Consider the following 19333-nt stretch of genomic DNA (forward strand, 5'->3'; position numbering starts at 1 on the left):
ATTGCTGATGCGCAGTGCCACAGTCGTACCTTTGGTCTCAAAGACAGGGTTTCACGAATCACATATTCACTCTATGGCTGAGCTTCCTCCGTTCCCTCTTTCCCTCTGCTCTCAGTCAGTCTATAAGCATTCATCCCCGGAGGATTTTTCATCAGCCATTACTGCTGGTGTTAATGGCATCCTCATTCTGACTTTAAAGATTGATTATTATATTGTGTAGGTTGATTGACAGTTGACCTTCACACCAGTTTATGAAGAGCCGGCTAGATACAGTGGGTCACCTCGTTTGCCTCAGTGACAGCATATTAATTCTAATCTGATAGAATTACCAGGAACCAATTAATCTGCAGACCCCAGACAAGACCGTGGTTAAAGAGATAGTACTGCTTCACAGCTTGGCCCATGTAGTCACTACATGGCCCTCCTGAGTCCTGCATGCCCAGGGACATTCTGTATGTGTGTATGTGATTGTTGGCATGTGTGCGATTCACTTGGCCGAGGCAGTCCACGCACATAGGTGCATGGATTTCACCACAGGAGTGGTTCATTCTCTGTGTGATGAGCCAAGATGTGAGGTGTCAATGGCTGTGCAAGTTGGGGTAAGGTTGCACTGACCCAGCGTGACGTACAGCTGACTTATTAGTTTAGGAAAAGAGGCATTTAGCGTAAATGTATTGATATTGAGGAGACATATGCTAATATTTTCTGATGGGGAATATTTGTCAATTAATTCTAAGGACTACTTCCATTAGTCATGTGTTTTTAATGTAATGTTTTTTGTAATGTTTGACCTGACAAAGGCATTGTTGTATTTTAGAAGAATGTGTCTCTGAAGATAGTGTACTGTATGTACCTAGCTGTAAGAAACGGATTCAATGCAACCGCTTGAGCTCTAACAGACCCAGTAGTTGTTCCATTTTAATAGATTTAACACAACTTAAAATTCTAGTGAACACCCTAAAGTTATTAGACTGTTTTGGGTACAGTAATTGTACAACAAACATCTAGAATATTTCTATTTATTGTTCAGTACAATCGTAAAAATATATTGTGTCTTTGGTCTAAGTGCGGAAGTTTCCACAAATAGAAAATAATGTCTGCTATTTGATTATATGCATTGATGATGCTTTGAGTAAAAGTAGCCATTGAATGGCATTGATAACGTATGAACCATCCAGCTGACATATTTACCGTTGTCAGTTTTTCTCCCTGTCAATGGTAGTCGGGTCACTTGAGATTCTGTGTTTCCTTTTGAAATTGACCTCTGTAGATATGATCGATAATTAAACATTTTGACAGGAGCGTGAGGGAATAAAGACTGTTTGTTCAGAGAGAGATAACATTTTCAGACAGTAACCAAAGCGAGGCAGAGCAGCCCAGCAATATTATCTCACGCTGAGCTGCATAATAAAGAGGGCCCGCATGCATATTAATATCAGCACTCTGCATAATATCTACATCTTGTGACAGGCTCAGAAATACACAGACACCTCACTGGTGCTGCTTAACCTTTACTATGCTCACAATGGTTATTTGCATCCACATTCCCTCATACAGGGAGGGATCTCCCATAACCCTGGTCTCACCCACGTCAGCTCCTCTGGCCCTTGCTGCCAGCCTCTTTCCCACACACGCTACCAGTTTAGCACACTAACACTCCTGCTTAGAAACGCATGGTGGAGGTGTGTGATGCCAAACGAGTTCCTCGTTACCTCCCTCCCACTTGGTTGGTAGAGGCTTTTGGAAGAACTACAGCGACATCTGCATGTGCCATGGTTACAAAGCGCCGGGCTCATACCCACCCACTTCACTGGGCTTCCCCTGCCAGCCTGCGCCTTGTCTGTACTGCCCCTCCTTCTCGCACCTGCGGCAATAATTTCTCAAATTACTAAACATGGCTAATTGTGTGAGGCGTGAGGCTCACTTCATTTGAATATTCTGGCTTGGGGGGGGGGATTTGCCTTTCATAGAGGAAGAATTAAGCAAGGACGTCTGGGAAAGGGAGGATCCGCAATTAGATACACGGGTTTCAAAAATTGTTTCTTTTTGTGCTGTTAATGTCGTAGCTCTCCGCGGTATTGTTTTGTAAGAGAACTGATTTCATTCAATTACGAATTGAATTATAAATTTGGCTCCATTATTTTTTTTAACTTCTTTGTTGAAAGTTAGTAATCTAAATCGTCTTTAGGTAGTGATTGAAGATTTCTTAAGAGTCTTGCTGCAGTCTCCTTTAATACTATTAATATATTTTAATCTTGAAATCAAATTGATTTAATAAAAGACTCTTAAAGTGCTATAGTGGGTCACAGTGTGTTTCTCCTCACTTACTACATTCTTCTGTCTTCTGTTTTTTTTTTTTTTTTGCAAGTTCATGATATGTGCAAAATGATGGCTCATTACAGTATGTGCTGCATGTGTTTGTGTATAGGAAGGATTCATTTAATAGTAATTAATCCAAATATAATTTCCCGGTTGGAAAGCGAGGACTAGGTGTGGGTTTATTTTGGGGCATGTTTATGTGAGAAATAACTTGAAGCAGTTTTTGTTGTCTTGCATGCTGTTAAGAGTTGAATGCAATGTTCTGCAACATATTAAACACTTACATGAGCTCTCACAAAGTTAACAGTAAATTGTTCATTGAAACACATTTTTTGTTTTTACAATTTAGCTGGTCACAAATATTTAATTAAGACCGGAATCGCAATTATAATCTATTTTCTGTTTCATTCACAAATCCACAAACATCCATTAGTTCTACATGAACAGACATTCACTGTATGAGAGATAGCTCCTTGTACAGATTGTAAGGTGCTCAATTAGTCCGTGTCGGAAAGATTGAGCGCACAGACTTTTTTAATTAATGTTGAATTAAACGAACTGGCAGGTTGCCAGAAACCAGGCACACAGCTTTGAAGATTGTCATCGCATAATGAGTCGCTTTTTTTCCTCTTTATATTTTATGCTTTTCTGTTTCCAGTCCCTCGCTCTCTGCTGCCATTTGCCCGTATGCCATAGCGATTTAATGATATGCAAATGAAATATGCATAAAACCATTCTGCTGTAGGATGATTAAGCACAGAGGACATTAGCCAGTGCCCACCACAGTGTCTGCTGTCTCCTCTGCATTCCGCTTCGGCCAGGCGCCAACAACACCACTCTAATAAAGATCAATGCTGCTAATGCGCTAATCATTTGAATAACACAAATAATGTCCAATTTGAGAGAAATTAGATTCCAAGAAGGTCTTCTCGCTCCAGTTTTGTAAGATCCAGAACCAGGAAAGGCAGATGTCTCCATATGTGAGAGATGGTGCTCTAGAGAGCAGGCAGAGAGCAAAGAGACCAGGTTTTTCCAACAGGGAGCACTTGAACATCACTGGCAATGCAGGAGCTTTTCTCTGCTTGTTTGTGAGTACTGTGGCATTATTTGACTACTGGCATATAACGAAGGAAGAAAAATATCCCCGATCCTGCTTTCCCTCTCTCTCTCTCTCTCTCTCTCTCTCTCGCTCTCTCTCTCACACACACATACACACACACACACACACACACACACACATACACACACACTCCACCCCCCCATTCAATGCTGCTCTCTCGTCCAAGCCCTTTTTTTTGTAATCCATTTGTGTAATGAAGACGCTGCACAATTAACATCCCCCATGGAATTAAATAAAAGGGTGATTATCCAAAGTTCATTAGCTCCAAAAGATTAGCATATCCATGTGTCTCCCCTTGATCAATATGGAAAAAATGCGGCACCAATTATAAATTTAGATTAATCGTTATTCGTATTTGTTGCGATCACGATTACCGCATTTGAGATGCCCGAAAAGATGCCATCTTTCAAGCGGTCCTTCCTCAGTGGTGGTACAACCAGATTCAGACATCTTGGTAGTGCCAAGGTTGGGTAGCAAGCACAAAGATGTTATAATCCCTCCCTTTAGATGACTTCCTTAATTATTCATATTGCACAACCATGCCTCTTGTCCAAAGAAATCCAGGAGAAAAAAAAAGTAAAACAATAATTGTTGGATGCCAGTGGACGAATATCCATGCGTTGCTAATTACTGTTTTAATTCCGACCGTGCATATTAATTAACGGCGAAGTTAATGAAAGCCTCCGTTGTGCGTCTTTGCAGCGATGCCCATCCTTGGCTCCGTGCCCAATGCCAGCAGACCTCGCGGGAACCACAAACGTTCCTCCGGACCCAGAGAGTCCCCGAACCGCAACTCCAACCAGTTGGTAAGTCTGCGTTTGTCTGCGTAAGTCTGTTTATGATAGTTTACCGCAGGAGGGAAAATCCTGAAAGGGTGGAGTTTGTTCATTTCTTTTGGATGGTTGGCAAGAAGGGGGCAAAAGAAGTCGTAGAGGTGTGGGGTGTGGGTGTGAAGGATGTAATGAGTTCCCACGGCCTCACTACCCCCAGTTTGGTTACAGGCAGGCCAGCACCTCCCCCTCAGTGTCTCTTGAACTTGGGTTGCCTCCTTGTTCCTGTGCCTGCCGTACCCATTTTCTTGAGTTCCTGTTGTGTCTGTGCCACCTCTCCCACTTGGCTCTCATGCTGCTGGACACTATATTGAAGGTATCGGAATTCAAGTCCATGACGATTGCTGTGAATATAGATGAAGCTCTCAAATGCCTGCATTTCTTCTCTGCTGTTGCTTGGCTTGCTGCAGATGTATAACTTCCTGATCTTTTAAAAATGTTGTGCTCCAAGAAGTTTTCCCTATCACAGAAAAAAAAATCATCTAGAGGAAAACAGGTTGTGTGAACATTTTTGGATCAGCTCGAATAGAGGGGGGAGAAAAACAAATAATGAATTCCTCCCTATCCTCTGATTATAATTAGTTTTGGCAGTTCATTAGTATGCATCCTCATGTTTGCATTTTTCTTTGTGTCTGTAACATTGTAAACAGCTGCTATTGAGCTTCAGGCACAGTCCCTCAGGTCCATTCTTCCCCCCTCCTCCTTTTGTAGGCAGGCACACCAGCTATTGGCAGATTGGCAGCGTCTGTTGTAGCAGTGCCCATGGCAGACGTTCACTGTGGCTGCCAGAAATGGCAGTTTACACTTGGGAAAATGTGGGGGGAAAGGGAGTTGGCATAAAAAGAGGCACTCGCTTCACACCCTTTACTAATAGTTGAACAGTTTGACGCTTTTGTCTTCATCTTGGTTTTTGTTATTTTATCCCCATTATGGATTCTTTTGTTGATAATTCAAGTTGTTCTTATGATTTAGTGTCACCCTAATTAACGAAGCAAATGTTGCTCCAATTAGTCTTATCAGGTGCTGTAATGTCTTTGCTTGTTCTTTTCTCTTTTGTTTTCTGGCAACTGAAACGTGTAGGGTATCCGTTGTCGATTTTTCCTAATTGTAGTATATATTCCCCGTCCTTCGCCAGTTTTCGTGCCAGATGCCATCACATTTCCGCTGGCACACCACTTGAGACACGCACTTGCCAAATTGTTGCTTCTTGGGCATCCTCCAATCCAATGACTTTTACCAGAGTCCATAAATGTCAACTGTGAGATGGAAATGGCATTTGTCATCGACCGCATCTTCCAAGGGTACGTCCTTTACTGCTAACGAATGAGTTGGCATGGCGTCTCCTGCCCAGATGGCTGGCTGGCTGCCTGGCACAGAGAGCTGTGCCTCAGATGGTAAGAGAGAGAGCAAGAAGGAGCGAGTGGGAGGAGCTTCCTTTTGTGCCACCGCCAAACCACCCAGTTATCACTAAAACAACAAAACAGTCCCACGTTTCTGTTGTTTTTTGTTGTATGATTTTCCATCTCCTTCATTAATCTCATGTAATGCCTCCTCCATTTCCCACTCCTCTGTATAGATACCCGTCACTGTAGGTTCACTTCCTGTCTCACATCTTCTCAAGAGTGCTGGATATCCACCCTTGTACCTCCATCCTGGTGCCATGCTGCAACTAATCCATCTCAATGGTAGCTCTCAAAATGTATTCAGGTGTAGGTCCCATCCGGAAGTCTTCATCAGCAGATGTTTACTTGCCCTCCCCGCATGTGTCTAAAGATGTATCTTCGCTGTAACTTCTAATATCAGACAGCCCCCCGTCCGCCAAAAAAAAAAAGAATAATTAAAAAAACAAGATAAAAGAAAAACTCAAAGCATGTGATGCTACCAAAATGACGACAGGACCCTTCTGTCGCCCAGGCTACATCTAACCACCTACCCTAGAGAGCGAACAGAAGTCCGCCTTGGTGCTACCACTGAATGGATGGCACTGTGCCAACTTCTCTCTGCCATCAACCGCATTCGCTCCTTGTTTCCCTTATTTGCCCATCCCCTTTCTCTCTCAGTCCCTCTCTTACACACCCTCCTCCTCTCCCTAGCTTTCCTTCCACATGCCAAGTACACCCGCCTTCCATCTCCCTCTTTTTCTTCTATGGGCTTGACATTAATTAACATTTGGTTTAATTGATTTTAAAAGCTGATGATTTTGTCAAACAGTTCTCATAAGCCGGCTGACTTAACTGTTTTGCGCCCTGCCGTGTAACCTCGGTGCCTGGCATTGCCCTTCCTCTTCATTAGTCCTAGATGGAGAACAAATAGAGCCTCGACCCACAACCAGCAACCCTTAGTGTGGTGCAACAAAACAGGGTGAGCAGTATGTGCCACAGTACACAGTGAAGAATCTCAAGCTGCTTATCCGACTGGAGCTGATTTAAGTTGACGTTTTGCTGGCTGATCTCACCGCACAATGTTGTCCTGGCATTTTATAAATAATCAAAGTTCTCCTTCTACCACCTTCCAATCTTTTTTTCTTTATATACTTCTCTTATTTTACCTTCCCTACCTCTCCTCCAGCTCTCTACACCCTCCTGTAATTGTATCACGATCACTTTTTAAGCTGCATTTGTGACCATCATCTTTGCCGTTATGTTTGTGGGACATGGATAAGCGTCACATGTTGTTAACAATTGACTGTCTATTTAGACCTTTTTTTTATAAGGCTCTGTAATATGTGTGGTAATTATCTTTTCTTTGTCATTAGAGGCTTCATTATTAGCCGTTTTGTCAGTAGCACATATTTGATTAAATAATTTTCTTGGACACATCTGCTTTTGCTCCTTTGTCGATTTTTATTTTGGTCGTTTGGTACGGAGCTGATGAGGTTAAAAGCAGAAGACGCACATTTTTTTATTATTTAATAAAATCACCCTCCCTCTGCAGAATGTATGCACACTGCTGTTAATTAGCTATGCTGCGGCTTGCTTTAATAGTCGAGGATAGAATATATTAATTAAGAGAGAAATTTACCAACGCTCGCGTATTCCGCGTCACATACTTCATGCAATGGTACATGAATTCTTAAATATTCTTTCTCTTATGTCTGTATGTACTGTGCACATTTTGTGTTTGACAGATGCATGGCTATATAATTCAAAAGGATCTGAACACAGACATTGTGCTTTTCGAAGTCTTCCTCGGTCTAGTGTTTCAGGGAAGCAGTGGCAAAGGGCTCCATAGGGCTCGAACGTGCTATTTTGTCGTGTTTCACACTCTTTTGTTTGTTTGTTTCTTATTATTAAATAAAAAGCCGCAACTGGGCAATTGAGACAACAAGAGGAATCCATTATGCAAATTGGCCTGCATTTGCATAATGTCTTATGCCAGGGATATGCAAATGAACCGTATAATTTATGAGCGCCTGCGTCTCTCTCATAGTGTTCCCATAACTTACAAAGAGTTTTTTTTTTTTCTCCTCCTCATCTCTCCTCCTATCCAAGCTGGCACGGCATGCACCACACTTACAGACCAGACCCACACTAAACAAGCACACCCACAAAAAGGGGTTGCTGGCTGGGTACTGTGACTGGGTGGGAAAAACTTGTCTGGCAGACTGATGGGGGATAAGGAGGCAGGCAAGGGGCGGGGACGGGTGGTATGGGAGAAATGTGTAGGGGGGCACATAAATCCTCTGCAAAGGCTCAGTAGCAGATGCTAATTCTCTAAAACAACTGCGAAACTAAATAAAATGAGAGACAAAAAACAAAGGCGGAAGATTTTGACTGGGCGGAGCGTCAGCAATTTCTGACTTTTTTTTTTGTCTTGCATGAGCGTTGATTCCTTTCTTTGATGCCCGCTTTTGGGATTTTTTTTTCATGTCATGGGAGCTGGCAGCTTTTTCCTGTTGTGGAGGATTTCCTCATGAGTCAGTTGGATGAAGGCAGCTGACTGCTGGGTGGGATGGAGAAGAGAGAGAAACACAGAAGGAGAGAGAGGCTGTATCACAAGGCATACGTGTGTGGGCTCCAGTCAGTCTCCACCAGTACCCTGGGATGCCACCACTCTGCCCGGCCCAGCCCAGCACACAGCATCCTGGCTGTATCCAGGGAGTCTAGGACCAGACACATCCTGATGTGTGATGTGAATTGCACACCAGTTGTTTTTCCCAGCAGGATTCGTTTTGCTGCAATTATTCTATTACGAGTCGTTTGTGATGATTGGCCTGCTTTGCATAGTTGATGTGAGGCTAATGGCTAAAGGGACAATTCTACATTGTTGCGGAGAGGAAAAAAAAGCCACAGGGGACTGTGATTTTTTGCAAAGGCTTCGACCACTGCACTCCAATTCATTGAGGACATGAATGTTGTTTTTTTCCTCGAGGCCTGTTCTCACAGAAATTCCAACTTCATGCTGTCATGTTTTTGCATCAACTGCCTCTGTGCTGGATGTCGGAATGCACTATTTCTACGTCTCCTCACACTTGGACACTGCAGAGCTTCTGATAGTAGAAAGGTGTTTGTGCCAAGACCGCCCCACTGCTCACAAACACAGTGAGTGTGCCCGCCTCCCCCTCAGCCTGACGGGGCATCTGTTCCTTCCTTGTTGGACAGTGAATGTATAGCAGCAGACATGTGTGCTTGTGTGTCTATGTGTGTGTACAGGCATGTGTGCTTATGAGAAGCAGAAAGAGACAAAGGAGATTGCATTATGTAAGTGAGCAGGATGCGTCTCTCCTTTCTTCAACACATGCACACAGACACACGCACATGCTTGACTATGTGGAGTGTGTCACCTTCTCTGTTGCTGTATCAGGACTTTGGATTGGAAGAATAAAAGAGGACAATGCGATGGAAATACCGACACTTCTCCAGTGTTCTGCAATTTCACCTTTTCGCTGCGGTTTATTTTCTTTCGCACTTGATGTGGTTGGTGTCGCTAACTCCAACTCAGACCTTTCTTAATTAGAATGTCATGATCGTTATCCGACGCTATTTTAAGTCGTCAAGGTTCTCAGTTTGCATTTGTCATTAACACATTTTTCTTTGTGTATAATGACAGTGAAATTATCTGTATGGATAGTATTCATGCAAGCAATTATTTTCTGGAATTAGCACTCAACCGGAATCTTATTATACCGCACAGACCTTTTTATTATCTCTAATGAATGACTCATTTAAATGGGGCAAATTTGGCCTTGAATGCAGTGTCTGAATATGCATTGGACATTTCACATTCAGGTTGTGATGATTGCTCAAATATGTTCTCCTGTCTTACGTTTTTATATGTAAACTAAAGTTCCATATTATACTTTATTTCCTGTGGTTAAAATTAATTAAAACATCACTACCATTGCAGCCCATGTTTGGATAAATTGGTGATTTGCAATATGTGCTTTTACATTTTACTTGCAGTCCTTTAAATAATATTATTAATACAAATAATAACAATAATTATAGCAACAACAACAATAATAATAATTATAATTCTAAATATTAGCAATAGAATTGTGAACTAATCCAGCAATAAGATGCAAATGTCAAATTAAAGAAGAAAAAAACATGTTTATTGAACATTATAAAGTTTGGGATGATTCTAGCTTAGCTATGGGCCCTAGTTAAGGGGTAAAGCAAGGGGTAAGGATACTGACACTCGTAGGGAACAAGTAAGATTAGGAAAGATTGCATTATGTTGCCAAACCTCTTCACAAATCATCAAATTAAATAAAGACCACCAAAAACAATAGGATAAAAATCAATGTTCAGCATTTCTTTTTGACAACTTTTTGAAGTGGTGGAAGGTGCCTTACCCTCCTCTAGGTTCAACAGAGATGAAATTGTTATTTCATTCTTCACAATTTAAACTAATTTACCAACAGTTTGAAGTTCTGTTGTAATTGTGAGACACCCACTGCTGATTGTGTCTATTAAAGTCTCTCCAGAACAGAGCCACACCAAAAAAACTGTACTGCTTTAAGTTAGCAGTAAAGGAGGAAAGAAGCTTTAGATTTGTATGTGTGTATATGTATGTATGTGTGTGTGTGTGTGTGTGTGTGTGTGTGTGCACATGTTTGGTTCTTGTTCTGTGATGTCATGTACTGTACGCTTGATCAAAGTAGTAATGACTCCTATTTGGCATAAGAGTTGCCTTAAACAGCGAGTTTCCAAAGAAATGGACCTTAGTAAGTCAAACAGTTTTGAAGGTCGATATCAATCTTTTATTTATTAATTTAACAAAAAGAACCTGTATTCTCTACAGTGTGCCTATAAGACAAAATGTGCAATATCATCGCTAGCTAACTAAACCTTTAAAATCATAATATTAGTTATTTTAAGTAAGACCTCAGTTTGTTACGACTGTGAGAGAGGTTTCTCGGCATATGGTTCAATCTGTAACCGTTTTGTGCCCATTGAACAAATGTTTTGGTCATAAACATATTAATATACATTTGAGAAATAAATAGAACGATGATTGCCATTCAAAGCAGCTCAACGCTTTCATATCAAACGGGAAAATGGGAAATAATCAATTTATTATGGATTCTATTCATGGTGGTCCCTGTGACTTCTGTGCTCAAACGATATTGAAGAAGCTAATGTTGGCTAATGCTTTGGTACATATGCAGGTATCACTGGAACTGTTTTCATTTTATACATTAAGTGGCTGCACAGAGCTACCACCTGCGTCGAGATGATGCACCTGTTAGTAATGTAACTAACTGGCACAAAATGCGGTGATTGTACTGCAGGATTGAATGGCATTTATAGCCATTGCAATTGCAATACATGCGTCAATGTGATTAGAGTACTGATGAACCACCTGTACTATTTTATATCATATCTATGGTTTGCTGTGGTTCAGGGTGTATATATCATTAGGTCATACAGGCTGTTTTCTGATGCCAACCTATCCAAGGCCAACCTGTGGAAATCATTTTGATCCGGTGGGCTGAGCCAAACAGCAACTGTACAGTACAGCTTTCTGCTAGATGAGCAGGACCACTGTCCTGATTAGATATACATGATCTCTTAACTTGATTTGTTCATCTTATAAACACTTTAGCTCATACTGGGAACAAAGATTACAACCTTTTGAGAGTTTTTGATCACAAACTTACTTTTGAGAGTTTTTGATCTTGTTTGAACGTGATGCCCTTTTGTCTGATGTCCTTGGTTGAATGAAATCAAAAAGATTGTTCCATCTATTGAATGTGTTTCATGTATCAAAATAAGCAACAATAAACAGGATCTGTTGAGGAAAGAATATTTTGTTCCATCTGAAAGGATCAAGTAAACGCTTCATTGAGCCATGATGGACTAAATGTTAGAAAAAGCCATTTGAAAACTTAAAATTTGCAGCATTGTAACATTACTTCCCACACTGAGAACTTAAATGTATATCATATTTGCCCATCCAATGACATGATGTTGTTTTATGTTTTATCAGTAGTACTGGAATTACATCTATACATTTGTTTCATAATGTGAGACAGTAATAAACATTGAGAGAAGATAAAAGGAAATGTCACTAATCTTTTTATTCTCATTTAATCCATTATAAACCATATATGGTTTCAAAAGTTAGCGGTCTTGGATCAGACGTGTGTCAGGCCTCGGCACCACCTGGCACCATTGAGTTCTGAGGCAGAGCCATACTGGATGTATGTACAAGTCCAGAAGTGTTCCTTTGATGGCAGAGACAACAAAAAGTAAATAACGGGGGAAAAAGGACTCACCTACAGTCTGCTTCCTCCCTAGTATAAAAGAAAAGTAACCGGAGAATGAAGGCCATGATTCTGTGATGAAACCGTCCATGACTGTGGACCTGGACAGAATCATCACCAATTGCCCGTGTTGAAGCCCAGTTGTGAAGGTAGAGGATGATAATGTGAAAAAAGAGCATACCTTGCCTTGTGCCATTTCACCGTCTGGATAGGAACAGTAACCATTAGTAAACGCTACATGTCCTAAACTTTGCCCACCACCATTGGGCAGTGAGTGCAGATATCTATCTCAGGGTGCCAAAGCCGAGTGTAAACTGGTAAACTGATAGCGAGGCCCATTAGAGGACGAAGCACGTACAAAGTGGAATATATCTTTAAATTAGATTTATGAATAGACTGGATCTCTTTAAAATCATCCATATATCGTCATGACATTTAATGAAAGTCACCAGTGTGATGGTAGTGTTGTTCTTGTTGATCAGGCATCAGAATCTGGATATTAATGAGCTGGGTAAGGCATGGAGCTGAAATATGATGGTACAAAGTGATTGTGTTTTAAAGGGAAGGCATACATGGGAGGCATGGCTAAATTGCTACTCTCACTGAAAGCTCCTTTCACATTCATTGCACCCCTTGACCCATCAGCACACATTATCAGGTGAGGATTTATTTCAGCACAGGATGTTCCCATAAAAGTGGCAATCTTGTTCCACGAGCATGAAGGTTTTAGCATTCTCGATAACAGCATCTGAAATCACAGAGACGCAAATGGGTCTGTCTATAAATACAACCCAACCATGAATGATGGAGCCAGCCTATGTAAAAGCACATACTGCTAAAAAAAAACAAAACAACAAAAACACCTGTGCTCGCTCTATGTAATTCTATAATTGCTCCCTTTCCATTTTGAATAAACTCAACATTTTGGTTGTAAGATTTCAGGACCCGATGGGAGTTGGAGAGGTGTCAGTGTGTGTACTATAATTGTGTTATGTTAGGGTGAATTTAGTTTGGACAAGAGTACGTAGTCACCTGTTTGTTGACTTGATTGTTTTCTGAATATGTCAACGAGGACAATGCTCTGGCAGAACAAATGCACGGATACAAACTTGACACAAATAATTACAACGTGTTTGACAGTTTGGTGAAGCCAACTTCAACTTTGAATCTCTGCTTCTTAGCCAGCTGTACACCAAACGTTCCTTCATCTGTCTGTTCATGACCCAGCGGCTCAGAAAGACATTGCTATGTCAACATGAAGTCCAAGCTCTGTGTCGCGATCATTGTCTCATGTCTATCATTGCACAGCAGATCTATTCACTGTCCTGGCAACATAATTATATTTTCACATTCTTAGTGGCAGTCCTTGCTGTGCAGGTATGTGTCTGTGTTCTTGTGTCCTTGTGTCCTTGTGTCTTCTGCCTCACTGCACTCAACTCCACTCTTACCAGCTGATGCTTCCAAAGCCCCCTGCCCTCTCACGCCTGATGAACCAGAGACAACTGCCAGAGGGTAAACATGTCCACTGCCACATGTCTCTTTCCTGAATGGCTGCATTTAGCATGCACCACATGCCATAGTCAATGGAAGCGTACACATCTTTGCACTCACACATGCAGACACATCACTAATGAGTTTAATCCTGAAATACACACCAGTCCTCAGGAGCCCAGGGCTGTGTTAAGCAGTTATGTTAACTATTGCATGCAATCCGCACTAACATGGTGGTAAGCAGAATCCTGCATTATTCAGACTGGGTGGATGGGGTAATTAAGAGTCTTGTAGTCACTTCATAATTCATCTGTGTTAAAGGCCCAGTAGTTTTGCTGGGATAAACAGAGCTGGCACATGATGTGATGTAAGATGAGACAACACGGCACTTGTGCATTAAACTGCTGTCTTTTCCTATTTAGCCTGCGGCTAGTTTGGGTTGAGGTGGAATAGTAGTAAATATAAAGCCATCTTTTTATTCTGCCAACATACCTCTCACGCGATCACCAGTAAGTGGTTCTGGTGAAACTGCACAATTGACCCTAAACCTTGTGTATACATTTTTTATTCACTGCTATATAAAGCTTTATTTACATAAGAACACCATTTTTTGTATTGTCCGTGCAATTACCACACACAAAATTACAATATACACGCATACAATATTATCTCTTGCTTTATATGAATTCATTAGCTTTGATAACACAGTGCAGAAGTTTATTATGCTGTACCCTTTGCTTATTGTCACAGATCATATTGATACAGATATTTAGTGCTATTTAGCAGTGATTGCAGATACTATGAATAGGAAACTGGATGAGCAACAAGTACAAGGGAATGGCTTCATTTGTCTAAATATCCCGTGATACGTTAATAATGGTGTCGGACAAAACATTTGTAAAGTTCTATTAGTGATTTGGATAAAAAACATAAATCAATGTATGATTGACTGACGAGTGTGTGATTGAATCAGATGGCAACCGATGATAATTGGGCTTTACACAGAGGACTGATCATGCATGTTTTAATAATCTTTCCAATGCAGCTGAAGAGCTTACAGGCACACAGCTAATTGTCGATAACTGACGCTAAGATGTTTTCCAGGGGAAATGCAGCTACAACTCAAGGCTGTTCAAAGAAGAAAGCAAAGAACTGGATGATAGTAGAAGTGTAGAAGTTTAGGCATCAATAAGCCTTTTTTTAGACCAAGTACAAGTACTTACATTTAAATACTTGCCAATACCAAGTACCGATATGGGCTGGAACTGTAGCTAACTTTGGAGCTAACTCCCTTCACTTTGACACGGGACACAGGAACTTAGCTTTAACTTAACGCTACTTCTGACTTCCTACTCATACTCACACACGCACTCTCTCTTGAATCGGACACTCGCTAACCTTACGTCGGGCCAATACACTGGCAGAAAACCTGATAGATAATGCAAGGCAGACACATAGGTATCGGGACCCGTTAATGGTATAGGTGCAACCCTAGATCTGATATATCCCTCCCAGTAATATTTGTTGATTTTTCAGGACAGATGTTATCAGCTAAATAAGAGAGTGCTTTAAATCTGTTGGTTTCTAAGGACTATGTTTCCATTGTTAATTTGAGTTGTAGATCATGATCATTCTATATATTATGTAGAGCTGAACAATGAATGCGGGAAGTTTCTTCAAAAAGGCTTAGTAATGATTTATTACTAAGGGTCGATTGGGGCGACCGTGGCACATGGGGTAGAGAGGGTTGTCCGATAACCGCGAGGTTGGCGGTTCGATCCTCGGTTACTACATGTGCTGGGCCGAAGTGTCCCTGAGCAAGACACTGAACCTCTAACTGCTCCCCGGGCGCTTCTCAGGGGCAGCCCACTGCTCCCTATATACTAGGGATGGGTCAGAGAACAAAATTCCCCACTGCGGTACTAATAAGGGATTTAAAAAAATATATATTTATATATTCCTCCTAAAAGGATATGAAATACACTGTTATTAATTGTCAACAAATTGCGCAATTACACAAAATAGTCAGTTTTATCATTCCAACCATTTCCATGCGGCCTTAATATTGTGTAGATCCTTGTGTGTTAGATGAACAATAACAAACTCCGTGTGTTACAGACAGGGACCCATTTTTGAAAAAACTGCAAAGCTTTGGCAAGAGGTTGTGAGAAACAGCCTTACAGGTTTAGTCCAGAACACTAAGATATGACCTTTTCTAGCATAATCTTGCTGTGTGTGTGTGTGTGTGTGTGTGTGTGTGTGTGTGTGTGTGTGTGTTTGCGCTCTTCTAACTCCTCCTCTGGCATATCTCCGCTCTCAGAAACACAGGAAGTGATTTCAGAGCTCTTTAAAAGGTCAGGACAGCTCTGCCTTTTCCAGCCGTTACATTTGATTGGCAAAGGTAGAAATGTGAATGTGGTAGGGATAAGCCAAAGCTTCCTCTACATTCAAAATGTAATCTGAGTGGAAGAGGTGAAGGGTCGCTTTCCTTAGGCAGCCACCCACTTTGAGCCCTCCTCTTTGCAGCTTTGCAGCATTTGCCGGGTGGCCTCCTTGGGTGCTTTAGTTGCATATTGGCACAGTTTTAGATTGTTTGTCTTGGAGAGTAGGTTGTTGTAATGAGCATAACTAAGCCAGTTTCTGTTATGTTTATGCACATGTGGTACACACAAATAAGACTGTGGTAAAAGCTGCATTTGGATCTCGCCGAGGACAGTGAGGTGCTTGTGTTGGGTCATTAGCGCCATACATCCACATTCCCAGTTCCTCCTCCCTTAGCCCATAGCCCACATCTTCTGCCTGCAGTCTTGTGTGCAGCGTGCTCTGGTGGCTAAAGGCGCTCGTTAAAGTCCATAACTTATCTCACGTTTGAAGCTAATGGGAAGAATACTGGCTGCAGTGAAAAATAAATTACATTTTTCCCCCCCTCTCTCTTCCTGCCCTTTTAACCTGTAGCGTAATATAGCAGAGGTGAGAGTATGCATTACAGATCTAAAGCATTAGAATTTATCTGTGCTGCACGACGCTGACTGATGCATTTGGAAATAATGTACTAGAGCTGGGCATTACAGGAACCCCTGTAACTAATGGACAGCTCTCGCCTGTGGCCGGCGATGTATATCATTCAGCTGGACTACCTCATCAACTCCAACAGTTCTTTGCAAGGCTTCCTAGCCAGACCAGCCACTCAGGGTTTACATTAACGACTCCTGCCATAAAAGCCCCTCCCTTCCTATACTCTGTCCATCTCCCTTTCTCTCAACCCATTTATTTTGTCAGTAAATCCTTCTATTAAACACTCACTCACTTACCCTACTCTTTAGGGAACATAGAAACTTACTGTAAAGCCGCGTTTATATGTGGTTCTTGTTAACTTTTAATTAAATTATTCCTTGTAATCTTACAGATTTGCATGTGCTACCAAACCCACTAAATATCTAAATCCAATTCTGCAGCTCTATGCAGCTTTTAGGCAACCTTACTATATAAAAACTCACTTACTATATTTCCATCAGACGAGCTAAACAACAAGCCGAATTAAATGAGTATCTGCTAGTGAAGAAATTGAAGCCTTTTCTTTTCTTGGGAGGTGGTGGACCACACCAGACGTAAAAGTGTGGTGTTGATGTTTGTGTGTGAGTTGTTTTATAGAACATTACATATCACAACTTGATAAGCCAAACGTACTGTATATTTCTGTGAAAATGTTTGTGGTCAAAAAATATTTAAAGCCTTGGCGATGCAGTTTCTGGCGAACAGAAGGCCTATAGGAAGTACGGAAATACATTCCATGTATTTTCACTCTGCTGATTTCATTTATTTCCTCTAAAGTTACTTGCCTGATTAAAATTGCATTACTATAAAATCTCAACAGTGTTATACAGTACTATGATGCATTTAATTCAATGTATTGAGCGAAACAGGGGGATCTTAACTGTGAGTTTGGTCTTGAGACTTTCAATATGTAATTTGTTTGAAAAACACTGCAATTCTCTTGTCTTGCAAGAGACATATGTTTGTTGAAATGTTTTTGAGAACTACTGTAGCTCTCCAACTATGACGAACTCGCAAACACCAATCAAACTATAATAATATTTGATACTCTCAATAAAATACAGAAATCAATGCACATTTACTTATCCTTGATGGTCCATGTGAATATGATTGATAGATCATTACTTTAACACACACTGATGATATGCCTTTTTTGCTCATACTTGTAAATCAGAACCATATTTTGCCAATATGACTAGTGGGAGTTAAATGTATTTAGACTAGCTGTTGACTGCATTACGAATTATCATAGGTTCACCTCCCTCCTATGGCACTTTGTGACAACACTGCTTCTTTACTTATTAGTTCCAAATTTGGCTATTAGCACAGGAGATGAAGTTGATTTTTTTCTCCCTCTGCCTTTATATTTCCACAGGCATCACTGTTGCACATTTTTATTTAATGGGGTTTATGTTTTAATAGCCACACCAGACAGTAGCTTCTTGTCTCCAAAGTAATGTAAAGAACAAGGAATAGGTTCGATGAATTCCATCCACACAGGGGTCAGAGAGACAGAAAATGAATAGCAATGTGGATCCCCCAGCAGGCAGCGGGAGAGCCTAATAAGAGCATAACAGAAGAGGAGAAGGGGGCCCTTGGGAACCATCATAAAGGTTTTCAGTACATTTTTAAAAGAAAATGGTCTGAAAATATAATGATGCCTGCTTTGAAATGCATCAGTAATCAGGGAAGGAATTTGTCAGGATATGAAGTAGGATTGAAATTCCCCAGCGATGTCGAACAATGGGGTTGTAGGTGGATGCTTGGGTTAGTAAAGGTGAGACGGGAGAATATAGAATAAGAAATGTGAATGTGCGTGATGGAGGCCTTTTCTTGCTCTTTTTGCAGGTACACAGGCCAGGGGATAGAGCAGGAATCTCTTATTATTCTGGTTTTATTATCTCTTACAGACTAAGAGTAAGTCATTTTTCTTACTACCAAAACTTTCAGAAAAACTGCTCTTGCGGGGTAAAACTCTGCCACGCCAAATTGTGTATTTCATGTACAAAATGTAATCAAACTGTCAAATGTTCCAAAATGAAATGAGTCAACCAAAACAGCAGATGCTCTCCTGCTGTTGATGATAGTATTTGGTTAGGTCTTACACTCTGACCCAGAAAACATTAAGAGTAGCTTTCAGTGATTCAGGAAGTCTTTCCAGTTTATAGATTAGAATTTGATAGTGTCAAATGTCCTTGTATGACTTCCGAAATAGTTAAGAACAGCAGAAGCATTTGGAATAAGGAAGCAGACACAGATGCAGTCGCAAAAAAATGGACTGGCACTCGAAAAATGTATAGTAGTCTCAACACAGCAAAGAAGCAAAGTGCTTCATCTTTTCTTTCCTGTTTTCAATCAAAGGGTTATACAGCACACAATTAAATGAAACATTAATAAAGTATGCATTACTGTATCAGAACAATTTTGGTGATATGCTGACTTTACAGTATATTGCTGTCAAATACATGTGTGGAAGTTGTTAAAGTGTAATATAATTATATCCCTCCATAATTGGAAAATGGATGGTTTTGTGTAATGAAAGGAGAGAGTGGGAGCCATGTGGTAGCCAAGTGCAGTCTGAAGCAAATTTTATGCCCTTGTGGATGTAAGAAAATCAGAAGTCAGCAGTCCTGCTGCCTAATCTTTTGCTGTATAATGTGTGAGCAATACCAGTGGGATTATACAAAATAATGGCTAGTAATGACTGTCATGGAAAATACTACCCCTACCACTGACCTGCTTATCATAAAAAATATATCTTTTTCCAGATATAGGTATCCAGGTATTTGTATTAATATATTTGTTCCT

At 40.8% G+C, this 19333-nt stretch overlaps 1 protein-coding gene across 3 annotated transcripts in view; it reads left to right on the top strand.

Annotated features, from left to right (window-relative positions):
• Nucleotides 1–19333, top strand: part of LOC137887812 (uncharacterized) — a 121857-nt gene that overhangs the window by 21372 nt on the left and 81152 nt on the right. For 2 of the 3 annotated variants that reach the window (XM_068731031.1, XM_068731032.1), the window contains exon 1: nt 4108–4245. In XM_068731031.1, coding sequence (XP_068587132.1) covers nt 4113–4245 — 133 coding nt within the window. In that variant the 5' untranslated portion in view covers nt 4108–4112. Of the gene's footprint in view, nt 1–4107; nt 4246–19333 lie in introns of those variants that run through there. The other variant, XM_068731030.1, reaches the window with a different exon arrangement.

Source organism: Cebidichthys violaceus, unplaced genomic scaffold (genome assembly GCF_023349555.1).
Source record: "Cebidichthys violaceus isolate CVI_PGR_0920_01 unplaced genomic scaffold, fCebVio1.0.p SCAF_5, whole genome shotgun sequence".
NCBI classification, from domain to species: domain Eukaryota; kingdom Metazoa; phylum Chordata; class Actinopteri; order Perciformes; family Stichaeidae; genus Cebidichthys; species Cebidichthys violaceus.